This window comes from Anopheles bellator, chromosome 1 (genome assembly GCF_943735745.2).
Source record: "Anopheles bellator chromosome 1, idAnoBellAS_SP24_06.2, whole genome shotgun sequence".
NCBI classification, from domain to species: Eukaryota; Metazoa; Arthropoda; class Insecta; order Diptera; family Culicidae; genus Anopheles; species Anopheles bellator.
Window position 1 is genome coordinate 37541722 of NC_071285.1, and position 15864 is coordinate 37557585.

General features: G+C 46.1%; 2 protein-coding genes across 2 annotated transcripts in view; one reads left to right on the forward strand and one right to left on the reverse strand.

The window, feature by feature from the left end:
* The window catches only part of LOC131206525 (heparan sulfate 2-O-sulfotransferase pipe), a 101422-nt gene extending 89998 nt beyond the window's left edge, over window positions 1-11424 (forward strand). Inside the window, exons 3-5 of the mRNA XM_058199104.1 lie at window positions 6591-6703; window positions 10474-11033; window positions 11100-11424. Of these exons, the coding sequence (XP_058055087.1) occupies window positions 6591-6703; window positions 10474-11033; window positions 11100-11424 (998 nt within the window). The remainder of the gene's footprint in view (window positions 1-6590; window positions 6704-10473; window positions 11034-11099) is intronic.
* Window positions 11425-11853: 429 nt separating this feature from the next.
* Window positions 11854-15657, reverse strand: LOC131206524 (deoxynucleoside triphosphate triphosphohydrolase SAMHD1). Its single transcript, XM_058199103.1, has 6 exons — window positions 15151-15657; window positions 14985-15066; window positions 14835-14921; window positions 14314-14762; window positions 12756-12951; window positions 11854-12676 (listed from the first exon to the last, which is right to left on the reverse strand). Exons 1-6 carry the CDS (start codon window positions 15495-15497, stop codon window positions 12374-12376), a joined length of 1464 nt encoding a protein of 487 aa, XP_058055086.1. The 5' UTR covers window positions 15498-15657; the 3' UTR covers window positions 11854-12373.
* Between the last annotated feature and the right edge of the window lie 207 nt (window positions 15658-15864).

Genomic DNA, 15864 nt, shown 5'->3' on the forward strand with positions numbered 1-15864 from the left:
TGTATAATGCAGCGAGCCGTGCTCCGGACCTAGCATGAGGTTACGATAATGAAGTGAAAAGTTGAACGCTACTATCGCCCTCTATGCGGCTAAACTGTAATGCTGAACCAATAAAGTGAGGTGAAACTAAAAAGTTTGGTTTTTAATATTTAAAACGCACGCCTCTAGCTGATTGGCCAGGTTAATAATACACCTATCGTTTGAGGTTTTCGCTGGTTCGGCCATTTTAATTAATCAGTCATTGTTTGGCAGCTGTTTTTCTTGGACGTATTTTGGCCCATCGCCGATTTTTGTCTGCCAAAAAAAAAGGTAGCGCAGAATCTTACCCAAACACAACGCTACAAAAAAATTATAAATTGGATATACGTTGCCCGTAAGCTTTTTGAACACACCTCATATGTTCATGACACAACTTCAACGGGTCGATCCTTTTTAATTGGCCCTTCTTACAGCCAGCACGATCTTTTCTATGGGTCGCAAGTCTCAATCACGATTTTATTCACTCCTTTTTGCGTCTAACATTGAATCGTGACATATTCAAATGCATTCCTTTTCAATTTCGCATGTTCAAAACCTGCTTAGAAAACGCATTCAACTCCACAGGCTTAGATCGACAAACAACTGTCCTTGATACGGTTATTTAACACTAGATACACCACCGTTTTCAATAGGGTGATGGTGAGCCATATGTGATACACTTTTCTATTTGGCTATTGAAAACAAACGGCTAAATATTTTTCGATGCTTGTACTTTTATTTGATTTTTTTATGAAAAACAATAGCAATTCGAATTTGGGTCTAGAGGTGGACAAGGATTGCCGGTTTGCTTGCGTAACTATTATAACTATTAACATAACTATTACGTAACTATTAACATAACCACCGAGCGGGAAATGAGCTTCAATAAAATGATATTTTTAAATATCGCACCGCTTGAGACCTACCACTTTGGAAATAAGTTTTCCATATTTTTCAATTTTCTGTAATCAAAATTGTATTTTATACTTAAATAAACCTTTCAAATAAAATTTTAAGCATCGAAAAATATTAAGCCGTTTGTTTTTTTTATAACCAAATAAAAAAGTGTATCATAAACATGGCTCACCCTTGTACCAGATCGGTCAAAATGACCGGTGTGGTATATCTAGTGTTGAAGAACAGATCGGTAGAGGACGGTTTAAAATCGGCTTGTCCTGAAAACCAACATCTCTTGCTCAAATTTTCAAGCTACAATTGAGCGACCCTGTTACCCAAACAGTTCAGCTGCTAGTTGTTTGTGCAAATCCATTCCTCATTAGCAAGTACCACGTCGATGATCGCATCGTTTTCCGCTAAAAGTTTAGCCGGAAAGTTGCTACTCGACATCGCGCCAATGATTGAACGGCCAGTCGAATGGCCGACAGTTAGAGCCGTAGGTTTGTCCAACAACGCTCATATTCTTTCCTTTCGTCGTGCTCATCAAACAATCGGAACAGCACAATGATTGATAGAGCAGGGCTCCAGGGCCGATGTCCCGGGGCATCCCTAAGCTGTTTTCACAGTAAAGGCGCGCGCAAACAAACCCCAAACCGACCATCCGTCAGGACGTCGCTAATGGTCGTCTCCGCGGCTATTTCGACTAGGCACATTTCGAGCAGCCGATTCGGCGAACCCAACGCGGGCCCTGTGGCCCGCTGGTGTATCGAGTGCGAACCTAATGATAATATTGTGCTACCAAATTAAAACCATGTACGAACAACCGCCGCTGCGGACCAACCGGGTGAAGTGGTTGTCACATTTGCGATGAATTCGCAAACCCAGCAAATGATGCGAACGTAAGCCAGCCATCGTGATGTCACGCATGTCCTTCACATCGGCGAGTTGGCTGCCTGCCGGGCCGAAACCGTCGCCGACAGGACACCGGTGCCCGGGCCGATCGATCGATCGATTTGAAATGAATAAATTATATCCTTGTACGAGGAACCGTGCCAGTGTTGGCGACGATTTGAAAGTATGATGTGCCCGAATCTTGGCCGAGAGCCGGATGGCGAGAGTTCGCCGTTTGTTGATTGCAAATATTTACCACATGCTGTTGCCAGACAGCGGCAAGCTGTCGTGTGTTTGCCGTGGCCGATGTGCCGCTTGTTGTTATCCCTTCACGCACCGATAAGCGGTTCAACGTTGAGATCTGCGATCCATCTTTTCTCACTCCATTTTCCGCCTTGCAACTCCTTAAAAATCTTCCCGTACTCGGATCCAAAAAGTGCGTCTCGCCAGTTTCTTCAACGTTCAAGACCAGAACAGTTGGGACTTCATTTACGTCAAGAGCTGGCATCCCATCGCCAAAGTTAGTCAAACACATTACCGGGAAGCTGCATCGAATAGCTAATCGACCTTGTGCAATCGCAAATCATCGCGCCGTTGGGCCTTCCACCCATACGTTAGCATCGTCTCCGATGAGATATACCAGCTCTAATTGCTCTTTGGCCCTTAAACGGTCACTTTTAGTACCGGGCCGGATCTGCGACGGTCCGAACCGACGTACCGATCGAATCGTTCGCGCTGGAGCGGCGAACTACACAAGATGTTCGCCGCTCATTTACGGCCCTAGAATCGATAATTAATTCTAGCTCCACCGGAACGAATCCCGGGGATCCCGAAAAGCCGGGCACCGGAACCAGAGCGAGAGCGGGAGAGTGAGAGCGTCGAAAATGAATTATTGTTCATGGGAATGTACCGGTCATCCCGTTGCCTTAGCCCGTTGTCGGACAGCTGTTGTCCGCCAGCACTTCCCGGACGAGTACCGAGAATCCGTTTCCAACACGTATCAGCGGACACCGAAAGACACACGACACACACGTCATTCTTGGCGGTACCATGGCCCAAGTCGCATCCCTTCCTTGGCATGGTCCGTTCGAAAGGGTCCATAATTTGAAATTTCAACCACTCTCGTAATGAATTCAGACGAGTTGCAGGGATGCATATGCATGCAACGAAGTGAGTTACATCTTTTTCAATGGCACCCCCGACTGCAACCGGTCCGGCATGGGGTGGCAACAAAAAATCGCTCCAACTGGTCGTTGGTCAGCTCCGGTCAGTCAGCCCATTGCGAATTCATACTCAATCCATCGTCCGAAAGAGGGCAGCGTCGGACGAACAAGAAACGATTTGCTGCGCTTATCGGCTCAACAAAGCATCACTAATTAAGCAAATGGCAGATGGCATAACGTGCATACGCAGCACGGTCGTATGGCGTTGGGCCATGAAATTGTTCAAGTCAAACCCGACACGGATCCGGAATCCGGAAGGCGTAATGAAGCGTAAGATTGGAGCATGTCCAGGAGCCTAAGGTGCATCGGAAACGTTCCATCACATATTAAACGAACCGTTCTGGAGATCGGGTGCCAGACTCTCGTCTCGGACATAACCTAGGAGAGTTATCTTTATTTTCCGTTTTTTTTTTCTGTAGTACGAGTGCAATACATTTCCGTTGCTTTTCGGTGTTCCTGAAAATATCCGACTAAATCCAAACGAATCTGCCACAGTCTGCAGGGCACTGCAGTGCTTCTTGTTTCATCGGACAAACCTCAGATGCTCTGCACCAGGTAATCAACCAGCCAACGGACCATCGATGACCGAAACCAGAACAGGCAAAATAAAAGCCATCGTATCCTAGAAATAGGAACATTGACTTCATTAGCCAGGCAACCGAACAGAAAAACAGGGTCCGAAAGAGTGTTTCGAGGAAGCTCCAGAAGCTTCGAGATAGTCTTCTGAAGAAATCCAACTTCTGAAGTCTGACCGGGCAGTTTCAAACCATAATCAGCTTCCTATCACCGATAGCATTCGTTGGGACTTACGGATAAATCCGAGTACACCAGGCCGCCCTGTAGAATTGATGTGGTCATAAATGAGTGCTTCAGGGGTCCTCTCTGCTGCGTTTACCTTTACGCCTACCCCTTTACGTGTCAATGCCAGAAAGTACTGCGGACTTGTTACTCCGAATACCTCACCTTGACCGGTTCGAGTACCCCGCCAACCGTAGTGCTTCAAGAGTGCTGGAGGTACTCTCCGCAGCGAGTACTGCTCTTGGGCGAAATTTACGACATTACACCGAGCACCAGCAATCGCCGCCCGGACGGAGGTCAGCTTGGTTTCCTATCGATGTAAGTTACCCCTCGGCCGTCGGACAAACGTCAAAGGCCGCCTCCCAAATGCGAAACAATGGTCGGAAATTAAATTTTACGACCACATGCATAACCTCTGGCCCTTCAGGCCGCCGCGGAACGACGGTCGCCGATTTGTGTAACGCTTCGTGGCCCTCGAACGGGGTTACATTCCGAAGCATCGGTACCGGGGCTGGGAGCCGGCCGCCGGTCAATGAAGGCGCCAGTGAACCGGAGTTTCCGGGCGGACTGTGACCTTTGCGTGGCGAAATGGAGTGCTCCTATTTGCTGGACACACGAAATTGGACACATAAAACCATGTGGTACCAATCGCCTCCAGAGTCTACTAATGCGCCGAGGATTCCCAAGCCTGGCTGGCCGGCAAACGTCAACCAGTCTGCACGCTCCTAATTGCTATTTTATCGGCAATCGGCGGGAATCGGAGCGCAAGGAAAAGTTTTACGCAGTGACCGGAGTAAAGCGATCCCGAAGCTCCACGGTACCACAACCCAATATCTGAAAAGGAAATGCAGGAATTTCGATTGTTTGACTCGTGCCTTCGGGGCTCCGGAATTGAAACTACAACAGGTACCCGACACCACATTTTCAGCGGTTACAATTTGATGAAAATTTCTTTTCGTATCCTCATCAAATCGTTTTCGAGTCGCTCAGGATCAGGAGCGAGGATCGTGGTCAGCACCCTCCGCCCATCAACTATGTTGTATCGAGTTATTTAGATTTATATTGGAGATGTTTTCCAATAAGGACATTTCTACTGATCAGCAACTACAGGAAAGAATAAACATATAGTAGAATCAATAAAGAACAATAAAAAGCCCAACGGATCGATGAATGTTCCGTTTTCTCTTATCCGTTCGAATAAGCCTTCCGGGTTGGTTGGACTGGGTCAACAGCATCAAACAAACTGTTCAACAAGAATCGTAAAAACCCTGCTACGGGAAAAATCCACCCACCGGCACCGGCGACTCTCTCACACGCCAAACGCGATACGTTGCGGTAGCCACCCTCTGGGCCTGGGCCTTGGTAAAACATTATAATGAACTTGACTGACGGCCGGCAAAACTGTTGAACTGGTAAACAGAGTTAACGAGCCGTGAATAAGCGAGCATAAATGTTGCGTTCGTGTTCGGCGGTGGTCACATCGACGGTGGCTGTCAGTCCATCGGTCGATCTGTCACGCGCTATGTACTGGGCTCCATTCCTGCGTCGTCCGACATCGTCCTCGAGGTCCAGTCTGGCCCCAAACTCACTGCGGCGTGGCAGTGCAAGTTCCGGTGCATCGGTGCATCGAATCGTGTCATGTTATGAAGGAACGAAAACGTGCCCGCGTGAAAAGGAGAAACACGCTGGGGCTTCGCCTCCAGAGAGACCATCGGGTCGGTTCCGCTATTTACACTGCGGTCAGCAACTTTGTTCCACGGGACACGGTTAAGCTTTAGCTATTCAGCTGAAGCTGATCGATTCCTATTCGCACAACGGCCACTAGGATCTAGATCTCAACTCAATGCGTATAGTACGTGGCTTCGCTCATAGGGACAATCCTGGGGAGCACTTTTGGGAATGACCTACTAATAGGTTACTGAAAGTCCGGAGTCGTCTAGAGTTCGACTGTACGACTCACTGTCATGCACCATGAATGCCTCGCCAGGCTCCAGTAGGCTGGTCATGTCATGAGAATAGCGGAACACGAACCAGGCCGTAGAATCCCGTTACCCGTTTGCTACGTTCCGGTTTACGGTTGCACTTTATTGTTATACGATTGCACGTATTTAAAGTGAAGTGGCGCGTCCGTCTCGCTGCACCGTTTAATCAGCTTCTAAACGAAAGAGCTTGAATTCGAGCGCAAAACTTTGAGTTGGTGCTTAGCACGGTTCTGCCCGTTCAATTAATAATAAATAAATAAAATGGATGAAACATTATTATTCAATTAAGATATTGAAAAAACAAATGAATCTAATCATTTCATGATGCAACCACAACCCACAAAGTGGCATTCAAATAATAGATATCAGTCAGACGTGTTCGATCTGTCTCGCCAACTCTTATGATTTATTTCAAAAGTATGGCCTAGCATATGTTCAGCATCGCAGCGGATTGCGATGAAGCGAAAATGGATTTTAAATTAACAGCAAAACGGAAAGTCTTCTCTCAGTTCCACATCGGGCCCCCGGTATCGGTGAACAAACAAGTTGCTCGCACGAAACTGATGCAATTATAATCGATACTGCAAACGAACGTCTTCCTTAATTGCTTCCTTTCCGGGCGGACCCGGGGACCCGACAAAAAGGACACTAATTGCTTCCTTCCGGGCGGTTTTCACAAAAGTACCCTTTTCGATTTCCAGTGCCTCCGTGTGTCTCGCTAACTGTTTTCTCAACGGTTTTCTTGTTTCTCTCTCCTTTTTCTCGGACGTGCCTTATCCAGTCTCAGCCGGAGCCGGGGCGAACCAAAGCCAGCAGTCGCACGATCACCTGCACCATCACGGGCTGATTGGCAATTTGCATCATACGTACAACTATCTCAAGAGCACCGGCCAGGTGAGGCTAAAATATATATCCTTTTCCAGTTTTTCCGAGCATCCTCAATGACCCCGCACCATCGCTCGTCTGTTTTGGGGATCCTTTCGTGATGTAGTGCCCAAGTTGGCTTTTTGATGAATTTAGCTTAAAGGAAAATTGGACATTTGGGCCCAAAAAAAGCGGAAAAGCTCGAAACTCCAAACCTGCAAATTGGAAAAATCATCCTCTGTTGTAGTTTCGAGCCGGTGAGCACACATCAATCAAACGAAACAACATACTCGGACACTAGGGACAGCTTCTCGAACAGTTATCAGCAATTTCACAAGCAATTAGGTTCGTGCGTTGCGGTTCGTCCCTAGATCATCCGTCCTTGCTGAATCGGTTCATATGCCAAAGGCGGGCTACATCAACTTGAATGCAATAGCTCAAGATACGACTCTGTACAAGCTAAGAGATAAAGCACAATAAGTTTTCATAATTCATTTTTAGCAGCAGAAAAATTAAGACCAATGATTAAGAACGTTTTGCTCGCGTAATTAATAAACCTTGGAAGATATTTCAACACATTTTTCCTAAAAATCAGTTCGCACCTATCGCAATAGTTTAGCTTACGCAACTTCTACAGACTCCGGATCCCGGATAATGCTAAGTAAGCCCGGCCCGATTCGCACCCAAAAGCGCCGAGTTCAGGTGGGTTTCGAAACACAAAGAGTGAGCTCGATGAAAATAAGTTTTGGTGGGCGATAAATGCAACCAAAGTCGCGAGATTCCCACTTCCCAGCCCACCCGCCAACCAGCCAGAGTCAGTCCAGCTGCACCTGGGCACCGGAACCTGCCGGTGGCAAAGGGATAGAATTTATGATAATGCTTGGCTCCCGGAAGCGTATGCAATTTCGTGCAAATACGCCATTTCTATTTGTTTGGTTTACGGTAACCCTTACGGTCTGCCATTCACGCTCTTTCTCTGGCACCCTGCCGCCGGGGCGCTACAGGACGACAATATCCTTTCTCCGTCCGCAGGCGCGGGCTCCCCTTACGCCGGAGATGCCGCTTTGCTATGCAACAATTTATCTTTGCAAGATGTTGTATACATTTACATACGCGAAATTTGTGCCACACAGGACTCTGGCCGGGAAATTTATCCCACATGCGCGCACATCTTCGGAGGCAAATATAAAAAGAAAACAGCCAATGCACCGTGGGGTTCGGCGGTTCAGGGACTATGCTGAAGCCGATGGCGCTGACGGCCGTTCCACGCGAAACAACACAGAAAAACCACCCACCGGTGGCGCGCCTTAAGGCTCCCGCGTGTGTCTCTGTGTGTGTTAGCAAACGATTTTGACACGTGCAACCATAATTCAAGTGGTTTTATGGATATCTGCCGCCACCGGTGAAGGCCATGAGGGTAGTGCGCGGACAACGGACTCTCGAAGGAGCACGCCCTTACCTTCCAGGTCACCACGATCGGTGGACGATAAGCTAGCGAGTAGCGCGACCAGCAAGTAGGTCACCCAGGCTCCAGCTTCCTCACCTCCCAGGTCACCCAGGCTCCTTCCCGGTGCCGCCGGTGGTACTGACACGTGAAGGAAGAACGCGACCCGAGAATGCCATTTTCATTTAACCGTTTTTGAACAAACAACATCAAAATCCTTTTTTCGTTCCACTGAACAAAACACACCCAAGACAATCTCAGAAGCACCCGCCGCTTGGGGCGGTTAGAAAATTTGGCGCTTTATCACTTTGCGTTACACTAAATCATAGTTCTGGTGCACTGGCTCAAGGGCGAGTTTCATGTGTGAGAACAATGAGCGAAAAGGCCATGTTTTGGAGGCGTCATAAAATAAGCACGTTCGCATGAGACTATTGGCCCGCACCTGTCTCCATCGTTTGAGGTGCTTGCCAGCGGAACTACGAATCATATCACCGTGTGTATGTGAGGCGAAACTGGAACTTTGTCTTATTTACCACATTTTACATTATAGTTTCGACTTTCTACAGTGATAACCAGTGGAGTGTAAGAAGCTTCCGGTGGCATCGGATCACTAGGCATTTATTTTGCGAATATTAGGGCACTTATGGAGGAACTAGTTAGGCTAATGCCGATACGAAAGACTGACCGAGAAAACAAAAATCGTCCTTCACAATTCAGTTTAGCACAGGAACTATGTATTGCAATGATCTTATGTCATCAAAATGAAATTGTTTACAGTAACAGGGATGTCTTATTTAGTATTGAGTTTAGTAAACTGTTGGATTGAACGTGTTTCTGCAGACGTTGTTACGAATCGAAAATCTAACCCATCCGTTCCCGACTAGGATCTGCAACTAAGGTTTTTGGACGAGGATCGATAGCTTATCTCCCTCTCTTTTCATATGTTTACTGCGTCTATAGTGTTTATCAATGACCGTCGTTACAACATACATTGTGTGAAAATAATTGTTTACTCTAGAAATTTAACTCTTCCTATGCTTCCCACTAATGAACGTGGATGTTTGTTATCCTGTTGATTCAATGTACAGGATTAGATATTTCTATTCCACCACAATTTGTACCACATGATCTGCCTCCCTAGCAGGAACTCGTTTACAGTTTCCAAAAAGGCACACGGCGGAAGAAAATCACTTTATTCGTAAAATTCGTTGCGTTTAAAAAAACAAATACCTTTAGCTGTTTTGCACTGTTTTGTTTCTTTTACAGTACCGTTGCCGATTTCGAATTTCGAAGATCGCACAGGAAAGAATAAGCAAACTAAAAACTTTTGCTCAGTTTAAAGGTTGTCGAGAAAGATGATGATTATACGATACACACGATCGATACGATCGATTTGTTGACGCGTCTTATTGGCAATCGCTGAATCGGTCAGAAGCCCAACGCACCCGAAATGTGCCAATGTAATTAATTTTGAATGATAACTACAAACCATCACGCCGATTGATGCAAAGTTTATCCTTCACGGTACGGAGAAAGTCCAGAGACACCTATTGAACTTTCTTCAATATCATAAATGTATTTACTTTATGAACCACTATTACCTTTCCCGTGTAGTGTTAACCTTTCAGATCCTCGAAAAATGAAAGACCAACCAAAGCAAAGTGTGTCGACGATAAAAAAAACTTCCCGCAATGCCAGAGAAAGTGTGAAGATCGGTGGAATATCATCAAAACTTTATGGGAGTGACTGAAAGCAAACGAAACCAAACGCGCTGATACATCTGGTTGCCATTTTCAACAACATAATTGTGGTGGTAAATATGCTGCCTAATCTCCGAAATCTTCCCTTGTGGAAGAAATGAAGAATGAAGAATTCGCTACTTTCGCAAATCTTGTACGAAAACTGTCGATAAACACGATTGAACGGTGCTGAGCCACCGTGTTTCTTTGTAACCCCAATGACCTACTCTAGTCCATTACGCGGAAACATTTCTTGTCGTTGATACAACTTTTTAGGCGGCACCTCCTGTCGATGTTCCGAAGACCACCCACCCCTCCGAAATATGTTGTTAATTTTAATGTAAATGGCCAGCGCAAACACTTTCCGGACTCGTTCGTCCATTTCGATGTTTACCAACCGGAGACCGAGCGCGTCTCCTCTCTGCGGGGCCATAAATATTCATCATTAGCGGTTTAGTGTGTCTTTCACTTTTACTTTTGGGTGCGTTCTATGCAGCTTTTTGTGAACGCTTTTTGCTTACGCTGGAACACTCCGATCGGTGTCGAACTGATTGGCTTTTTACAACCCGAACGTCAGAGTACAGTGTTTTTGGAATCTTTCTTTCCCCTTTGCACAGATGCACAGCCTCAAGGCGACCGAGCTGAATAATACGCGCCGTGCCGCGGTGCCGATCATCTTCTTCAACCGCGTACCGAAAGTGGGTAGCCAAACGTTCATGGAACTGCTACGCCGACTGGCCGTGCGCAACGACTACACCTTCCACCGGGACGTGGTCCAGCGGCTAGAGGTGATACGGCTGTCTCCCGAACGCCAACAAGAACTAGCCGAAATGGTCATGGAGCTGCCAGTCCCGTCTGTCTACGTTAAACACGTGTGCTACACCAACTTCACCCGCTTCGGTCATCCGATGCCGATCTACGTCAACATGGTGCGCGATCCAGTCGAGCGCATCATCAGCTGGTACTACTACGTCCGCGCGCCGTGGTACTACGTCGAGCGGAAGCAAGCCTTCCCAGATTTGCCGCTTCCCGATCCGCGCTGGCTGAAGAAGGACTTTGAAACGTGCGTCCTGCAGGGGGACCCCGAGTGTACCTACTCACAGAACGCAGTGCACGAGGGCATCGGTGACCACCGCCGGCAGACACTGTTCTTCTGCGGGCACGGCGAAGAATGCCTGTAAGTGGTGCGGCGTGGGCCATGAAGTTCGTAATCTAATGTTTGTCCCTTCTATCTATCGCGTAGACCCTTCAACAGTGCTGGTGCGCTCGAACGGGCAAAATATGCCGTCGAGAGCCAGTACGCCGTGGTCGGTGTGCTGGAAGATCTCAACACGACCCTCTCCGTGCTGGAGCAGTATGTCCCGCGCTTCTTTTCCGGCGCCAGCTCCGTCTATTTCAACGAGGTGAACGTGTTGCAGAAGATCAATAAAAACAGCTTCAAACCTCCGGTGAGCGAGGAGATCAAGGACCTGGTGCGACGAAATTTTACGAAGGAGATCGAGTTCTATCAGTTCTGCAAGCAGCGCCTCTACAAGCAGTACCTCGCCACACAGCTGCCCCTTAAGTAGTGTTACTTCCCTCCCGGGCGTCCGCGGTTCGAACCCGGACGCCAAAGGATCCTGGCAAATTGTTGCGTCAACCTAAGCATCAGCCCATCCGCTCACCATGGCCACAATGGATCCGGATCCGAAATAAACACACTAAACACACAAAACCACATTCCCATCATTATTTATGTATAAAATATTCATCGTAGAAATTAGGAACCAATAACAGCGAGTGATGTCGAGTAAAATTGTAGGACACCGAGAACCAAGAAGAGGATCGGAAAAGTAAACGTGATCGTGAAGAGAGGGGATGGCATCTTATCGCAATGGTCATGTTTTGCGTTATGGACCAAATGAGAAGCGTGTAAAAATATAAAAAAGTGCTAAAATACAAAAGAATTTTGGTTAATTCTGAAAATTTACAGAACTTTTATTGGTGTATTTTGGAGACAGAAAATGTTGGCCGCAATTATGTGAACGCAAATGTGAATAAAAGTGTGTGAGCATTTGACGATTATCGAACGAAATAAAAATTATTACGTGAAATAATACGCATGTTTTCTTCTTGTCAAGCAAACTCTTCAATTGAAGTGCCTAATAAGACAAACGTCTTTGATGATAAGACTATGATCTGTGTTAAAACACATGTGGTACATTTCAAATGCCTTTCAATGAACAAGATAAACTGTAGAACGATAAAAACATAAAATAAAAACCACTACACTTCTAAGTAAGTGAAAATTCAAATGACTTTCGGATAGTTCAGCAGAATAATCGAAGATCTGTTCATCTTCGGCGCACACCATCAACAGGCACGAATATGGTGATAAATATTTATATATATTAATTCAACTGGTTCCCTGCGAAGGTTTCAGTGGCTTGCGTTTCGTCCTCAAGCCTATTTTGTAATCAGTGAAAATAAATCATATTAAACGGAATAAACTCTTATGCGCTTTAATATAAGCATTGACTAGCTTTCAATGGTTGCATTGTTTGCGTTCATGAAATGATGTTTGGTTGCTCGTTGCACTTCTGCATCGCTGCTGGTGCAGTAAATGATGTATTCCTTTATCTCGTCCTCAGACTCTCTCTGGCACCCGTTCACAAAGGCCTGTTCTCCGGCATTCGCAGCCGGAATGATCACGATCGCCCCAGCAAGATTGTATGTGTAGAAATGAACGTCGAAATCACCGAACCACTGTTTTGTGGATTTTATATGACGAAAAGCTTGTCTTACCACTGCCTCGTGCTGGGATTGGTTATATCTGTTCATCTAGATGTGTAGAACGACAAATTATTATCTCCTTTAGCTTACAGAACATCAAAACAAAAGAATTATTTTAAAATGTTACCTTTTCCCTGAGATCGACTGGAGACGTCATGATTTGTTGATATAAATCACGCTTTCGAAAGCGTGCAATAATTTCTTTGGCTTTCTCCAACCCCGGAAAATTGCTGGACAGCAACTCTTCGATAATGTTATCATTGAAGTACATAAACAGCTCCAGATTGTTATGAACTTTCGACAGAGGTTCGCATTGTCCGTTGCTTAAAACGATAGAGATATTTGCAAAAAGATCAATAGAAAGGAATTTGAAGTAACAAACAGCAAACAACTAATATAACGGGGGGGAGAAATTAAAAAGCACCAATGGCTTCATAATGCTATTTAACGGCAAATATTATAAAATTATACTAAAATTATACATTATACTATATAATAAAATTATATTTGTTTTATCTTTTAAATTGAAACATCCCAAATCGTTATCCGTCTCCCCTAACGGACTGGCATCTTTGGCCGGGATGCTAAAAAGGCATCGTCGCAGTGCGCATGGTCAAGGATATGCGTTTGAGACAACACAATAACATTGAGAAGGAGCAGTCTGTCAACCGACTATTATCAACAGTTATCTGTGTGAGCTAAATAGTTTGTCCAACTTTGGAGCTACCAGCTGATAAGTAAATAGAATAAAGACTGCACACAGGTCTGCGGATTGCACCCAATGACAATCGGAATCACCGCACAACAAAAGAGTGTAAACAAGTGTTACTGCCGAAAACATGATTTCACCTCAGCGGACCAGTATCATGTTGCGTGTTGCGTTTTTCTGCACCACGATCTTCAACTATTTCGAAACATCCGCCGTGATGGCAGCGAAAGGGCCACACCATCCAGGTGGTGATTTTAGTCGCAAATCCGGTCGGCAACAGTTAGATGAACATCTTCAGCACCAACGCGAGTGAGTGGTTTCCTTTTCGGAGGCAAATTTGTTAGACAACTCATTTGCGAATTAATGCTTTTTCCATGCGGTTGGTTGCCCACAGACACTTGGAGGAAGATTTGAAAGGACTACCAATCGACGATCAGCTACTAACGGAAATGTCGGAAGACGAGAAAAATTTCTACTACTTCAAACTGCATGATTCGGACAACAACGACAACCTGGATGGGCTGGAAATGCTGCACGCAGCGACACATCATAACCACCATCACCATCATCGTCAAGAGAGCAGCGGAAGCGATCGCTCGGTGGAAACTTCACCATCGACCGCTGACCAGACGCTGTTCGCGAGCGATGATGATTTAAGTCACATTATCGGCAAGTGACGTACGAGATGTGACAAACACACGCATCTAACGGTCCTTCTTTTTCCAGAGGTTATCGATGACTTTATCGAATTCGCTGATAAGGACAGGAATGGGCTGCTTAGCTACCCTGAGTACATAAATGCAATGAATATGAATGAACCCAAAACAACATCAAGTCCAGAATTACACGAACCCATCGGTGGCTTCTCTTCCAACGAGATTCATCCGGACGCTTCGGACATTGACGAAACCCCAATAAAATCATTGCCCAACTAACGTATGGTTCTCGATACAGGGAATAAGGTTGATGTACTTACCGAGAGAAACGAAATCCCGCACGCTCCGCTTCGTGCAGTGCGTCACACACCATCAGCTCGCCGGCCAGTACACTTGGATCTTCATAACAGCGGCGATGAAGCTCTTGGCGGGCATCGGCCATCTCGTACACTAACGCGTAATCACACAGATCGTACGCCAATAGCGATTCGTCCCCAACTCGTACGATCTTTGCCCGTTCGAAGATCTCCCGAAAGGGGCGCGATGGTTGTATGATGTCCGGCACGTGATAGGAGTCCCGCTGAAGGTAGTCGCACCGATCAACATCCACATCGCTACTCACAATCTGCGCCAGGTAGCGACGATCGGGAGTCAGCAATTCGCACGCACTTCCGCTTATTAAACTGCATACCAGCGCAATCTCTCCCTCACAGAGATCCGTTGCGCGTCGCAATATTCTGTCAACGAGTTTCACCGAGCTTTCTTCGTGCTGTCAGGGGGCAAAGACGAATGCGGAATCGGTAAAATAGGGGACACAACGTTGCCATGGCAACACACCAACCTTCCAACGTTCACCTTGTTCTCTGACAAACTTTTCCCAAGTATGCGAGAACGGTCCATGTCCAACATCATGTAGTACGGCGGCCAACTAGAAAAAGGTGTCCCGGATAATGCGACATGGAGCAGTGCTCGTTTCCCCTCTCTAACTTACCAAAATACATTTCCGGTCCCCATCATCAATCGCGTGAGTCGAACTTAAAGCATCCAGCAAACGTCCCGCCAAATAGCAAGCACTGAAAAGGTTCGTAATGCGATTCAAAATGCGAATTTCGTTAGTTTCCAAGATACTTTACTTGGCTTATTTTACCCTAACTTACCCCAGGGAGTGTTCGAATCTACTATGCTTGCCTCCATCATATTTTGCTTCCAAAGTACCCAGCTGCTTCAAATGCTTCAGCCGCTTAAACTCTTCCAATTCGGTCACATCCCGAATGTACGATGGCAGCTTTACCAGACCGTATACGTCATCGTTGTACCAAAACTCCATACCGTTTTCCGAGCTCATTTCGCCGCCGAATAAAGATAACGCCAATCTGCTGCTAAGACTTCCGAACTGCTGTGCCACCAGAATTTTGTAGACTGAATAAAGTTGCTGGAGCAAGCTACTTCCTTCACTAACGAAGAAAACGAAGGAACCTGATTCGTTGCTATCTGTGAATTCCATAAACTTTCCATTGTACACAATCGTCGTGGCACACAAAGCAATAACAGGAAACTTCCAAAAATTGTTCCCCCTCCCCTTAGCCGATCACCAACGACCAATCGGTCCACATTCTCAACACTGCAACATAATAGAAATACATAAATGCGCCTCAAGCGCTCAGAGGTAGGGGGGCAATTTCGAAGAATTTCGACTTCCAGCAAATCGAACAGAAGCTGATGTTGTCGAAGTACGTAGAATGTAAATAAACAGAGCGACTCACAGCATTGCCGGCTGACAGCATTGTCAGTTGAAGAAGGAAACAATGAATCCGGCGTTTAAGAGTGTGAATTTTGTGTGGGTTTTTATGTGCCGTTTTTCGATAATTAGC

Coding starts and splice junctions, on each gene's coding strand:
- LOC131206524 (XM_058199103.1), bottom strand. CDS start 15,497: ATGGAATTCACAGATAGCAACGAATCAGGTTCCTTCGTTTTCTTCGTT. Junction 15,067..15,150: donor AGATTCGAACACTCCCTGGG/GTAAGTTAGGGT, acceptor GAACCTTTTCAG/TGCTTGCTATTTGGCGGGAC. Junction 14,922..14,984: donor GGGACCGGAAATGTATTTTG/GTAAGTTAGAGA, acceptor ACCTTTTTCTAG/TTGGCCGCCGTACTACATGA.